The 14317-nt window shown below is 50.5% G+C and overlaps 1 protein-coding gene across 4 annotated transcripts in view; it reads right to left on the bottom strand.

The window, feature by feature from the left end:
• Positions 1-65: 65 nt before the first annotated feature.
• Mical3 (microtubule associated monooxygenase, calponin and LIM domain containing 3) overlaps positions 66-14317 on the bottom strand; it is a 198827-nt gene continuing 184575 nt past the window's right edge. For 3 of the 4 annotated variants that reach the window (XM_057769693.1, XM_057769711.1, XM_057769703.1), the window contains 4 exons: positions 6222-6287; positions 3466-3565; positions 3273-3346; positions 66-3191 (listed from right to left, as the gene is read on the bottom strand). In XM_057769693.1, coding sequence (XP_057625676.1) covers positions 3007-3191; positions 3273-3346; positions 3466-3565; positions 6222-6287 — 425 coding nt within the window. In that variant the 3' untranslated portion in view covers positions 66-3006. The remainder of the gene's footprint in view (positions 3192-3272; positions 3347-3465; positions 3566-6221; positions 6288-14317) is intronic. The other variant, XM_057769720.1, reaches the window with a different exon arrangement.

The following is a 14317-nucleotide window of genomic DNA, read 5'->3' as shown; positions in this document are numbered from 1 at the left end:
GAAATGTGTCTTGGCTCAATGCCCAGAGAAGAAAAATGGCTTCAGAAATAGTCTTTATTTCTTAAAAAAAGAAAAAAAAAAACTTTATTGCGCATAAAACAGACCGTTCCCTCTTGTGGGTCATTTTTAATGTGGTACTGGGGATTGAACCGCGGGCCTTATGCATGCTAAGCACACATCCTACCACTGAGCTATATTCCCAGCCCCTGATACTTGTTGCCCCTGCCCCCACTCTTTCCTCTCCTGTCCCAGTGAAAATGTCTTATCTTTTAAAGTCTACAGTTGCTGGTCAAAATTATCTTAGGATGGCTGCTGGAGGGAAAGGCCCTTTATCAGCTGAGCAGGGTTAGAACCTGGGGTTCTGGCCTGGCTCTCACTGGGGAGCAGGGGGCAGTCTTCTGCTTTAGGGGTAGAGGCTGGTGCCTCATGTACTATCCATAGCCTTGAGTTTGGGCTCACTCAAACACACTCTAGCATCTTATACATGTATGAAGTGTGTGGCTATATATACCCTCTCTTCCCGGCCTTCAAGTGAAGACGGAATTCCTGGGAAGAACATCTGACCAGACCTGCATGCATTTCCAGAGGTGGAGAACACTTCCTGTCTCGAGTCCCCAGACCGTTGAAATCGACGTCAAACTAGTGGTTACAAACTGGGAGCCAAAAAAAGGTGCTCTACACGAACCCCAAGTCCTCATGCTGCCGCGGCTGGGGAGCTGGGGATGTCTCCCAGGCTGGTGGATTTCTGCCCCCTTCCTAGTGACTGCAGGAAGCAGCATGTGCTTTGGAAAGATCAACAGGGTCGTGGCTGACCAGGACAGAGGTGGGAGGGGACACCCACGAGGCCACAAGAGGCGCTGCGTGCCCCTGCATCCTTCTTGAGTCACTCAGGAAATGGGTTCTTTCTTGTGGGTTAGCAGAAATGACAGGCTGAGCTTCCTGGGATTGCCAGTGGCACTGGGGAGGCGGACAGGGTTAAGAAGGCCACACAGGCGATAAAGGTCCTGTCCAAAGTCCAGTCTGATTGGCAGATTGTGGTTGAAAAATGGAATCCAGAACATCCTCCTCTCCTCGTTTCAGACAGAGAATAAAAATAGCAGTAATGCCACGTCAGAGACCAGGAACTGATGACGTCAGAGCTGCAGTGGTTGCTAGCGGCACACCTGTCTTTTCACAGAAGAGATGGCAGCTTTTGCACGAGGAGAAGGGTGAGATTGCTGTTTGCTCCTCTGGAGTTAGATGGATGTTCAAGTTGAGGCACAGTGTGGTTCCCACAGGAAGTCCAGGGTGAGTGTGGGCCCTTGGCAGCCTTGAAGGGCGGCCAGGGATGGCATATCTTCTTCCCAAGCTCCTCCCAGCAGGCCCAGCTGGCATGCCCTTTTCCAGATTGGTGTGGCACCCATGCACTGGCCCATGGAAAGAGAAGCACCCTGGCCCCCATCACTGGTCTCTGCGTGAACCACAAGATATGAGCAGTTTGGCTTATGGAGCTGGTTACATGATGCTTGTTGGCTCTTGCCAGGCCAAGAAAATCCTAGTACAGGCAGGGAAGGTCAGAGTGGCCGGCGTGTTGAGGGGAGGCCAGTGCACACATGCCCCTCCAGCTGGACCGGGGCATTGCCATCAGCCAGCCTGAGGACAAGGTCACACTCCACGTGGTCCCAGCCAGCGTGAGGAAGGGCAACCCTCCATCTTTAACATCTGTACAGGAAGTAAAACCTTGGCAGCAAAACTGGACAAAGTGGGTTCCACAGAGCCACGATTCCAAGAGCAGAGGCCACAGCAGCCGGTCTGTCTCCAGGCCTGGCCTCCTAGTGCTGAAACGCGTCCTCCCAGAGAGGCAGCTCCCCTGTAGAAGTCCAGTGCCAGCAGGGACAGGGTGCTGGGTGGAGGAGGGGACAGAGAAGCTGTGAGGAAGATCCCACAGGGCTTTGAGCTGCGCCCTGGTCCAACCAGGTCAGTAACACTATCAAGACGGCTAATAAACAGATGCATGTAACAAGGTCAGGTCAGTTTTGCCTCAGGGCTGCACAAAGACCTCCCAGTCAATTCCTACACGCAGGTGACAGGCAACCAGTGTCTCTAGTAAAGGTATAAAAACGAAGTTGCTTCCTTTCAAGTATTAAAAAAATAAGTTAATTGACAAAAAGGGTCCGAAGTGGCTGAGTGTCTGGTCAGGTTGTCAGTTTCGTTTCGATGTGCAAACACAGAAAAATGCTGAGGAGAGCCATCTCCTGTACTGCTGTGGGTGCCGACCAGGGGTGGCGCCTGTCTATCGATGAGGGGAGGGGAGGTCGACATGTAGGGTCTCCCTCAGCTCTCCCACAGTCAATACTTTCCAGTGTCAAAATCATTGTGAACTAAAAGCAAAACACAGCAATCTGCGGGCCTCAGGCCACTGCCCATGTGAGAGGCCTGGGGCACTTGGCCACTGGGAATCCAGTGTGTGGCGGGGCCAAGGGGCAGAGCCCTCCTGCGCCCTCCTAACTTGCATAATGAACCTGCCTACTGTCTGGCTTCCCCTGCAACGGGAGGGTGGGCATCACCCTCATCACCCCCACGGGTGCTGCTCCCTGCTGGATCCCCTCCATCCACAGCTTCTCTGCAGATGCTCCTGCACTTTCTTTGGTGGTGCTTCAGGAAGCACGAGGACAGTAGCCACTCGGCTCTTCAGGTGCTCTGGGTGGCAGTGGCTCTGAAGAGGAGTCACTTCCCTCTCTTACCAGCAGAAGGAAGGAAGAGGTGCCAGGCAGCAAGCCTTTGGGGACCTGCAGGAGTGTCCCCTGTGGCACATGCCAAACACCCGTCTCCTCCCTCCTGAATGGGAAGTCCCACGCGGCCCTTCACCTCAGATGATAACCCTCGCCTGGGGTTTTCCCACAGCACAGGTGTCTGTGAGCTACCTTCCAGGCACGCCAGGTCTCTTCTGAACCTGGATCTGGTGGGTCGGGATAACGCAGCCGGGTCAGGTGGGTGCCAATCAACCAAACCCAATGGTAGCCAGGCTCAGGACCAGTCCAGGCTGAAGCCCTTGCACAGCATAGCAGCCTCCAGGTCCTTGTCCTCCTCTTTCTCCCGAAGTCGCTGCTCTTCCAGCAGGGCCACCAGTGAGTCTCTCTGCTCCACCACCTCCAGCATCTCGTTCAGGATCTTCTTCTCCTCTGACAGCTCCTCCTCGGTCTTCAGGTGATCTGCCGAGTGGCTGATGGCATCAGGCGTGTGGCCTGGGACAGTGGCCCACTTCACCCTCCCCCCACTTGCCTTGCACTCACCTTCCACAGCCATGCGCTCCCGGAGCTCCTGCTGCAGCCGGCTCTGGCGGTCTTCCAGCTCCAGCTCCCGGGCACTGGGACAGGGAGAGGCAGCAAGGGTGACTTGGGGACCAGCCCTCCCACCCTGCTGCGATGTACCACACGCTGGCTCCCCACCCCCCCGTAGCTGGTTTCTGAACCCCAGTTCACTCACAAGATCATCAGCTCTGACTCGTAGCGCACCATGGCGTTTTTCTCCTGCACCAGCTTGAACCACTCCTGCATCAGCTTGGGGTCATCCTTTTTGCCCATGCCTGTGTGAGAGACTGAGGGTCAGACAAGGGGATGGGTCTGTTTGCCCAGCCCAGAAGGATTGTCACACTGGGGCAAATGTGCAAAGAGCCAAGCAAGATGCTGCCGGAACAGTCCCAAGCCAGGTCCAAAGTTTGCCTACAGCCCTGACAGGGAGAAGGGGACAGAGAACGACAGGCCACTGTGTTGTGCCCACCCCAGGGCCTGACAGACCTAGACTTTCCATCAGTCCTGCCCAGGCCTTGTTCTGGGTAACTGTTCCTTCTATATGAGCTTAAGTGTGTGTGCGTATGAAATGGCCCGCTCTCCCCTCGCTACTAGGTCTCTTTGGAGGAAAACACTCTAATAAACAGGAGGAGTATAAATTTACAAACTACACTTTGCCTTTGAGATAAGGTTTCATATAACCCAAGCTGCCCTTGAACTCCCGATCCTCCAGTCTCCACGCTCCCACATTCTGAGATTACAGGCACGTGTGCCACCATGCCCAGTCCTACACTCTGCTCTTAAGTTACTTTCTTTTGACTCTGTTTCTTCCTGGACAGCTGCCTCTTTCAGGGGCCCCTGACGCTTTGCCACCGCTTCCCTGTTGGGGTCAGGAAGACACCATTTCTTGGTTTTGTATCTAGACACACGCATGCCAGGCAAGTGCTCTACCACTGAGCTATACCCCCTGCCCTAAAACACCCGCTTCTTAGCACGCGGCCCGACAAACACTGCAGCAGAATCTGCATGGCAGACACAAAGCAACAAGGTGGCTGTCACCAGCGGACCCCAGAGCTGAGGAAGACAGCTGTTCCTACTCTTCGGCCACCTGTTGACTCTAGCTGCCCCTGAATCAACGTTTGCCTCAATCAGGAGTAGCCACACCCCTGGGCTTAGCTGTAGCAAGGGCATGGGGGAAGGACTCCCCCCCCCTTTTGAGACAGGGTTTCTCTGTGTATCTCTGGCTGTCCTGGAACTCACTCTGTAGACCAGGCTGGCCTTGGACTCAGAGATCTGCCTGCCTTTGCCTGTCTCCCTGAGTGCTGGGATTAATGGCAAAGGCATGAGCCACTGCCCGGCAAGGAAGGGTTTTCTAAGGAATCAAACCACCCAGGAAATAACAAAGTGCTTCTGCTTAGTGTACAAAGCTGTCGGTGTGACCTTGCCCTGGAAGCACACAGTGGCTCCTTGCCCACAGGGAGATAAACTTCCTTTCATGTTATTTTTGTGTGCTGGAGATGAACACAGAAGCTCATATGTGCTAGGCAATGACCCACCACTGAGCACACTGCCATCCCAACGTCCAGTAATTTTATACAGAACTTGGGGTGTTCAAGGGCTTCCTAAAGTTTATTCACAGACCTCAAGTTAAGAGGTGTCAGGCTGGAGCCCTCTAAGTCCCCTCCACTTGCTTGGTTGGGTGGTCCAGTCTCAAGAAGTGCTCTAGTTTATATAAGAGTATGGTCAGCATCCTTAGGTAGGTGCTGGTCCCGTGTGAGGCTCTCTTGCTCTAGCCTGCTTCTTCCTGATTCTTTCACACTAGTCAAAGGTCAAGCTCTTTCGCTGTATGCTGGACACATCAGACCTAAGCCTAAATCTTCAGCCAGTAACCACACTTCGGAGACAGAACTGACGCACGCAAGGGTTAGTATCAGACCATGCCAAGCACACATGCACCCTTCTTCCTGATGTGAAGGCTCCCGGCCCTGAGCTCTACTTTCAAAGATGGACGCCTCCATCCCGGCCTGTCGAGCCTGTCTACAGGTCTGGGGGTCCAAACTCTCCTTCCCCACTCCAATAGACTTGGGTCTTTGGCTTCAAATCAGCCTACAGCCCAGTTCCACGCATTCCTTCTGGAGCGTCTCTGCACAGTGTGCCCATGTGGCCATGGAGATGAAGCCCTTGAGACATGCAAGTTGTCCAGAGTGGCAAGCCACGAGCGTATCAAGTCCATCCCTCCTTCCCACCTCCCAGATGTAAAGACCCCCAATTCCACCGGGGACACTGGGACACCACTCATGAGCCGTGTTGGAGTTCAGTCACAGCCCATGAGCAGGGGAATGTGGTGGGGTGGGTGGTCAGATGTGAGAGCCATGGGGAGCAGAGAAGAGGTTAGCAGGGTTAGTCATGGCCACACGCCCCTTCCCCCTGCCCACATGCCTTGCCAATGACAATCTTATCACCACAACAGACTTCAAATCGGACAAACTTAAAACAAAACAAGACACACTCAGCAAGACACAAGGTAGAGAAGTTTGTTTTCAGTGGTTGCTCTGGGGGGAAACAACAAAACTTGGGGGGCATTTGTGTAGACCAGTCTTTGTAAGGACAGTATTCCTTGACTCTGCCAATACAAACTGCTGCCACCCCTACTCCTGGCCCTCTGTATGCCGGGCTTGAGCTTACTGGACCCAAGGCCCCAAGCACCAATGATAGGCAGAACCACAGAACTGCAGCCTGAAAACACTGGAGCCCACAGGCTGGCTGGCTCCCCTCGGTTCCCATCCTCCCTTAGATAGTCAAAGGGATACTGTGCCTTGTAAGAAACTGCCACATACTCATGACATTCTGAAGTCAGAGAGAGGAACAACTGCTGGGCCTTGGCTCCCTGTTGGACTATGGTGGCTGCGGCCCCTCGGAGGCAGTGGGGACGAGTGGGCGAGGTTACGTTACCTTCCTGGACACAGCAAGGGCAGAAGGAGAGAGGTCTGCGCCGTGGAGTCCCGCCACTGGGCTCAACTTCAAAAGGACCAAATAAGGAAGAGGAAACAGAGAAAGACAAAGGAAGCGGGAAAGGAGGAGAGGAATTTGGAGGTGGAAAGGGACAGGGAGAGGGCGAAATAAAAACAAGCAGAGGACAAAAAACAGAAAAAGTGAGAAAGGAACAACAGGAAGAAAGGAAAAAAATCCACAAGAATGGAGAAGCAGAAACAGGGGAACAAGTCTACAAATGAATCAAGTCCTTTCCTTCAGCATGGAATCGAACAAGAGCAGGCGAGGGCATGTAATAACACTGGAACACTGTCATATGGTGGCCCTGGGCTCCTTCCTTAAAGGTACCCCAAAGCCTTGGGTAGGTCTGCCTACCTCCAAGCAACACTTTCTAAATATGCAGCGAGCGCTGCTTCCGGGTGTGCCGAAGGTCACTGGGGTGACCAACGAAATCTACATAAACTGGTCATCACTGACACGCGTGCGAAGGTTTAGCTATCTTTTCCATAAGTCTAAGGGGCAGGGAGGGTCTGTCACCCTTGGCCATCATGCCCACAGAGAGGAACTCAGAGTCTGCACAGTGGCATCTTACCCTTGTCATGGTCCTGTAGGGCTGAGAGATGCATGGCTTTGTATTCTGAACCAGCAAAGTTAGGGGGAAACTACGAACACACAGGAATCACTTTCACTAGCCTGGAGCACCATCCCTCCCGTGGGCTATGGAAAACCAACCACCACCTTTTCTTTTGGCTCTCCTGCCTTTTGGAGGCATCTAGTGCCAGCACTGAGGGATGGTGTCACACTGTGGACTGTAAGACCAAAGGGGGTGAGCTGGCAGGACAAGTCAACAACTCACAGTGACGCTACTGGTAAAAGCAGTGATGGGCAGCGAGAGGAGACAGTCTGCAGAGATCTATAGACCTTGGGGAGACCTGATCACCATTCGAGGGAGAGGGAGGGGAGCTGAGCAAGGGACCATCACAGAACCACAGGAACACACACAGGACACAGGAAGTCCCAGGAGGGTAAGGCCTCTGGGCCATGGGAGGACAGGGACATGGGTGGCCCACGATGACAGCAGGACTCAGGTTCCCAGACGGCTGAAGCGACAAGCTCCTGTTGGACTGGCCGTTCTACACTGCAGTGGGATAAATGCAGGGACCACAATTTCTTTCTTCTTTAAAGCCTCTCATGTCCTACTAAGCACGTTGTGCACAGTAAACCCGATACTTGGGTACAACCACCAGACCAAAGCCACAGACAGTGTGTGAAGTGCTTTTATCCCATCTCAATGGGCTGGGCCTTGACAAGCTGAGGTCTGCGTCCTTCCCAAACATGTGCTCCGCCATAGCTGACCTACTCAGTCTGCTTGGCTTCGAAGCATAAAGTTTAGGTGGGGCTCGGATAGATGGACAAATCCCATGAGTATTACATCAACTCTCTCTGTCGCCTCCTGGGACTCTGATGACGAAAGAGTAGGTAGCAGTGTAGCTAGAATGGTGTAGTGACAGCTGCACTCATTAGCAAGGGACAGTGACGTAATATGTAAGCAATACACATCCAAAATCAGGCAGGTGCCGTCACACACACACACACACACACACACACACACACACACACACACACATTGTGGAGTAATCCTTTTGTACACTGTGAAAATGTGTTGCTCTCATTGTTAATAAAAAGCTGATTGGCCAATAACTAAGCAGGATTTTTAGAGCAGAGAGAATGCTGGGAAGAAGAAAGGCGGAGTTTGAGGAGTCTCGAGTGAGACTCGAAAGAAGCAACATGCGAAGTTCGTAGATGAGGTAAACGAGCCACGGGACAGCACGTGGACTAAATGGTTAATTTAAGTTGTAAGAGCAGGCTGGAGATGAGCCTAAGTGATAGGCCAAGCACTTATTTTTATTTTTGAAAATAATTTATCTATTTTTATTTTATGTGCATTAGTGTTTTAGCTGCATGCATGTATGTGTGAGGGTGTTGGGTCCCCTGGAACTGGAGCCACAGACTCTACTAGCTGCCATGTAGGTGCTGGGAATTGAACCTGGATCCTCTGGAAGAGCAGCCAGTGCTCTTAACCACTGAGCCATCTCTCCAACCCTGGCCAAGCATTTATAATTAATAATAATTTCGTGTGGTTATTTGGGAGTGACTGCCGGAACACAGAAAACTCCACCTACACACACGCGCACTAAAATGCATACACACACCTAAACAGTGTCTGGGCCTCACACAACAGACCCGGGCCCTTTCATCCTGACCACATTCCTCGTGCAGCCTTTACACTATGGAGCATCGTTTGAAACAACGGAATATTGAGAACATAAGTTAAAAAATAAAATTGAAAAAAAAGGGACAACATTGGTTGAAGCACGTATTTAAAACCAAGGAGGAGATGCCGGGCAGTGGTGGCATGCCCCTTTAATCCCAGCACTCGGGAGGCAGAGGAGGCAGATCTCTGTGAGTTCGACGCCAGCCTGGTCTGCAAAGCAAGTTCCAGGACAGTCTCCAAAGCTATAGAGAAAACCTGTCTCAAAAAACCAAACCAAACCAACCAACCAGAAAACCCAAAGGAGGAGAAAAAGACATTTCCAAAACAAGAGGCAAAAGGAAGAACGTGTTCAGAGGGGTCTGACCCACATGACTTGCTTTGTAGCCCCCAATATGTCCATGATGAATAACTGCCACTCATAATTAGAAAAACAAAACCAAAAAACACCGGATAGGCACTATTTTAAAAAGAAGAAATGGAACAGAAAAACCAAATCAAATGGGGAATTCCATTCCAAACCAGAATCTGAACCGAGTGAGCAAGCAAAGCACAGAGGTTATCAATGATGTCAATAACAATTTCTTTGCCTTTTACGGAAACGTGAGAAACAAACGTTTTGGTTTGCGGGATCTCTTCTCTCCTCCCTGCCTTTCTCTGGGGTGCTGGGGAGGAACCCAGGGCCTCAGGCATGCTAGGCAAGAGCGCTCTACCTTTCAGGAATTAACCCACAAGACCCTGAGTTTAGGAGCTTGGTGAAACTTCCATAAAACACACCTCAGTTTTTTTATTGTTCAAAATACTGTAAGGCTGAGGCAGAGAAGGGGTTAATGTTCCCTTTCCATGAAAGGAAGTGCTAACCATGGGGGCTGAGACATAGACCTGTTCTGCTCACTGCTCAGACCCCTCAGGGACAGCAATGGGAGACGGCTTGAGGTTCCCCATTTCCAATCAAGCCGGTCAGTTCTGCCTGGTTCCACTGAACTTCCCTTCTACAAAGTTGCTAATACCAGAAGGAACTAGAAATACCTAAAAGAACCTTGGGCTTGTTTTAAGGACGAGGTGAGAATAATTTATGGGAGAAATCACTCCCTGCACATGGTGGTGTTTGCAGTAACCCAACACCCAGGAAGAGCAGGCAGGAGGATCAAAAATTAGGTCATCCTCGACTACATGGTGAGCATGAGGCCAGCCTGGGCTACACGACAACTTGCCTCAAAACAAACAAAACTGCAAAGAAATGTGCCTAGCACTGTGCTGGCCACCGTTTAGTTTAGCCCTGTTTTCTTTAAAGTCTTAAGCAGGAAAGCATATCTCTCTTCTTTCTTTTTGAGAGAGAGGGTTTCTCTGAGTGTAGCTCTGGCTGTCCTAGAACTCACTACGTAGACCAGACTGGCCTTGATCTCAGAGAGACACCTGCCTCTGCCTCCTGAATGTTGGGATTAAAGATGTGCACCCCCCACCCCAACATTGACAGGGAAGCATTTCTGATTGGACAAAAAAAGAGGACAGCAGTCACAAGAAGAAAGCAAGTGGACAGGCCAGATTCAAGGACTCCTGGACAAAAAGAAAGGGATCACCAGGGAGCTGATTTGGGATGAGAAAAAATTGGCAGGGAGCAGGTCTCACGTCTGTATCCGTCTCGGAGACCCCTTAGGCTCCTGTGCCCAAGACAAAGGAACACTACCACAGACTTCAAACTGGGGAGTCCTTGACAGCTAGACCCCAGACGTCCTAGCTTGTCACATTTCAGACACACCGCTCCATATTGTCCAGAGATACTGTGAGAAAAAAGGGACTTTTTATGAGCTGAGTGCTGTCCAGGGGACCAACAGGCCTTGCAGGCCTCTTTCCAACTCACTGGTGATCATGGGATCCCTTCTCAGTCCTCATGTTACATTTCCTTTTCTTTCTTTTAAAGATTTATTTATTATGCATACAGTGTTCTGCCTGCACACCAGAAGAGGGCTCCAGAATTCATTACAGATGGTTGTGAGCCACCATGTGGTTGCTGGGAATTGAACTCAGGACCTGTGATAGAGCAGCCAGTGCTCTTAACCCCCGAGCCATCTCTCCAGCCCCATCACACTGTATTTTTAAGCCTTTCATTCCACTCAGAGACAGACTGTAAAGTAAGAGTTGTAAAATTAAAAGTTACACATGGGCCGGGCGGTGGTGGCGCACGCCTTTAATCCCAGCACTCGGGAGGCAGAGGCAGGCGGATCTCTGTGAGTTCGAGACCAGCCTGGTCTACAAGAGCTAGTTCCAGGACAGGCTCCAAAAACCACAGAGAAACCCTGCCTCGAAAAACCAAAAAAAAAAAAAAAAAAAAAAAAAAAGTTACACATGTTTTTGGTTTTTCGAGACAAGATTTTACTGGTAGACTAGGCCAGTCTTGAACTCAGAAGATGCATCTGCCTCTGCCCCACTAAGTGCTAGGATTAAAGACGTGTGCCACCACAGATGGCTTATGTGTATTTTTAATCTAAGCTTTTCAGAACACTTGGTTGTCTCTAGATTTCCAGTCACCTTGCTCTAGTGTAACAAGACTCGCTGGGCTGGGCTGTGCCTGTTACACGTCCGGGGAAGACAGAAAGGGCTATGATGTGGGAACCCTTTCTCTCTGGCTCAAGGGTTACTTGCTACCATTTTAATGATTTCTTTCCAAATTACATGGTCCATCTTGTCAAGGAAGTAAATTGCTATACTTTTTTGGCTATGAGACCTTTTCTTTTTCATTTGGCATTGTGCATTGAACTCTGGGCCTCTGAGCCATATCCTCAACCCCCAAATAGGCTTAAAGGACAAACACACGTCTCTTTTTAGTCAAGATGAGGCTTTGATTTGCAATAGTCCCAGCTCTGCCTTTTGAGCGCTGGGATAACGGGCGTGCCTGGCAAAGAGACTTTAATGTGGGTCTCAAGCCTACATGAGGCAGACTAAGAGCTATGGGAACCCCACTGAGGCACCGTGGTGAGCAGGCCCAGCATAAGGCAGGAATCAGGAGTTTGGACATCTCAGGTGAGGGATGGAGTTCCCAACACTCCAAGTCTGCTTGAAGCTCTTCCCAGTAAGATTGAAGTCATGGTCCACACGGCATTTCTGGGTGCCTTTTAGAGAAGCAGGAGTAAAGGACCAGCCAGCTTCTCTATCTATTTCAAGATCCAGATTTCGAAAGAACAGGTACTTCTCAAATAATGAATATTAAACTGTGTGTCCGAAGGGAAAAGCCCAGCAGACTCTGAGCAGACTCCACGGTGGCATTTATGTCTTTCTCTCTGGAGAGGGCAGGTGTTGCTCCTCTCTACCATGTGGGTTCCTGGCGTACACAAGTGCCCCTCTTCTGAGAGGACTGCATCTTCCTTCATCGGGCACAAGTGTCTGCCTACATGCGAGCAGAACCCACATGGCACCGGTACCATGGGCAAATCAGAGTGGCTGGCAGAGGGAAGCAATGAGGTTCTGGGGTGGAGGGCAGAAGCAGCACGGTGTCTGACTGGGGGAGGGGGGTCCTCAAAACCACAAAGATAAATTGTCCCAGAATCCCCTGGCATACTAAATCCAAGGTTAGAGTTTGGGGTCTGGGGTCACAGAAAACATCCCACTGCATTTCCTTACCTGAGCAGTGGGTTAAGGACAACATTCAAGACACACACAGACAGTCTATGCTGCAAAAGCCAGTATCTCAAGCAGGAGGGCTGGGTTACGTGGCAAGAAGTGGGTCTGGGTCACTCCCTCCACAATGTCCTGAATGTAAATTATCTTTTCACACACAGGGAAGACCTCAGGAACGACACGAACATTCCACAGGGAATGTTAGGAGTAGGAAAGGAAGGGAGACAGGGCATTAGACAAGACGGGGCCTGTTAACTGGGGTGCAAGCATCAGCCCTTTTTCAGAATCAGTGGCCGTGGGTGGGAGCCCCCCAACACTCTAGAACCTGGAGACACTGAAAGGGGTCCATGGCCATGTGGACCCCTGGAAGCCTAAGACTGGGGACAAAGAGAGCAGAGGCTCACACATGCCACCCACGCAGGAGCCAAGGGTCCGCCCTGCTGACCAGGGAAGGTGCCGACCTTCTGGGCACATGCTGGGCAAGTGCTCTGCCTGGCTTTGGATTCCTTTGATGCACGTTTGTGTATATGGTGCATATGTGCACACATGTACACCCCTAGGCCTGACGTTTATTTTATCTACTGTGTGTGTTGTGCGTGCATATGTGAATGCGGGAGTATGGAAGCAGGAGGCTGACAGGAGCTGTTTTCCTAAATAGCTCACCCCATCATTTAAATGTTTTTTTATTAATTACATTTATTTTTCCTTTTAAAAATTTATTTACTTTTTAAAAAAAAATCTGTATGTGTGCCTGTTTGGGCATATGTACACAGGTGCCCATGGAGGCCAGAAGAGGGTGTTGGATCCCCTGCAGGTGGAGCTGCAGGTGGTTGTGATGCTGGGAATTGAACTCGAGTCCTCTGGATGAGCAGCAAGTTCTCTTAACTACTGTGCCATCTCTGCATTCCATTATTATCATATTAATTCATTAATTTATTGTGCGAGGGTGTGATGACCATGTCGCTGCAAAAGCAGACAGCCTGCAGGTGTCGGTTCTCTCGACCATGTGGGTTCCAGAGGCCCAGCCCCTTAGGCTGCCAGCCCTCCGCTCGATTTTCTGAGGCCAGGTCTGCTACTGAACCTGGAGTTCAGACTGCTGGACAGCAAGCTGCAGGAGTCCTCCTGTGTCTGCCTCTCCAGCACTAGGATCACAAGTGCACATCACCATGCCTGGCTTTTTTTTCTTAACGTGGGTACTGAGGACTGGAACTCAAGTCCTTACGCTTGCACAATGGGCACTTAGGAGACAACTGATTCATCTCCTAGCTCTGGTTTTTATTTCTATTTATTCTAGTTTTGTGGATTTATTTATTTTTTTTTAGACAGTCTCATATTTAGGTTGATCTCAAACTCATGTCAATCCTCCTGCCTTAAGCTCTCTAGTGCTAAGATTGCAGGCACACAAGGTCTCACTACGTAGCTATGGCTGGCTTGGAACTCACTATGTAGATAAGGCTGGCTTTTAACTCATAGAGATCCACCTGCCTCAGCCTCCTGAGTGCTGGGATTAAAGGTGTGTGTTAATGGCCTGGCTTTGTTTATTTATAGACAGAATTTCACTAGGTAGTCCTGGCTGGCCTGGAACTTGCTAGGTAGACCAGGCTGGTCTCAAAATTAAGAGATCCATCTATCTCTGCCATCCAAATGCTGGAATTAAAGGTGTCTGCCACCATACCTAGCTTGGCCTAACTTTAAAAAAAAGTTATTTATTTTTTTTTGCGTGCGTTGCTGGAGGACGTGTGCTATGGCCAGTGTTGGGCGCCAGAGGACAGCTTGTGAGAGCTGGTTTTTCTGTACCTTGGGTCTTGGGAATTGAACCCAGGTTTTCAGATGTGGAAGCAAACATCCACAACCGATAAGCCATTTTGCTGGCTAAGGCTTTTATTCTTTTTGTTGTTTTTTGAGACAGGGTCTCTCTGCAGCTTTGGAGCAGACTATGGCTTTTAAATGAGTGGGCCAGGAAGTGTCTTTCTCATGGTGAAGGGTGGGGAAGAGACTTTATATTCCCCTGCACGTCTGTTTTCAGGAGGCATGGAACTCCCAAGGGCAGGTGAAGAGACCAGAGTACCTAATCAAGAAGAGGAGAGCTGCCGCTGCCCTGCTACACCGGACAACCAGTGGCTGGACACGCGCTCATCTTGAAACATGGCAGCCTTCCAGGAGGAACCAG

The sequence above is a fragment of the Chionomys nivalis genome, chromosome 1 (assembly GCF_950005125.1).
Source record: "Chionomys nivalis chromosome 1, mChiNiv1.1, whole genome shotgun sequence".
Classification (NCBI taxonomy): Eukaryota; Metazoa; Chordata; class Mammalia; order Rodentia; family Cricetidae; genus Chionomys; species Chionomys nivalis.
The sequence above is the reverse complement of the archived record's forward strand: the minus strand, read 5'-3'. Positions and strand labels throughout refer to the sequence as shown.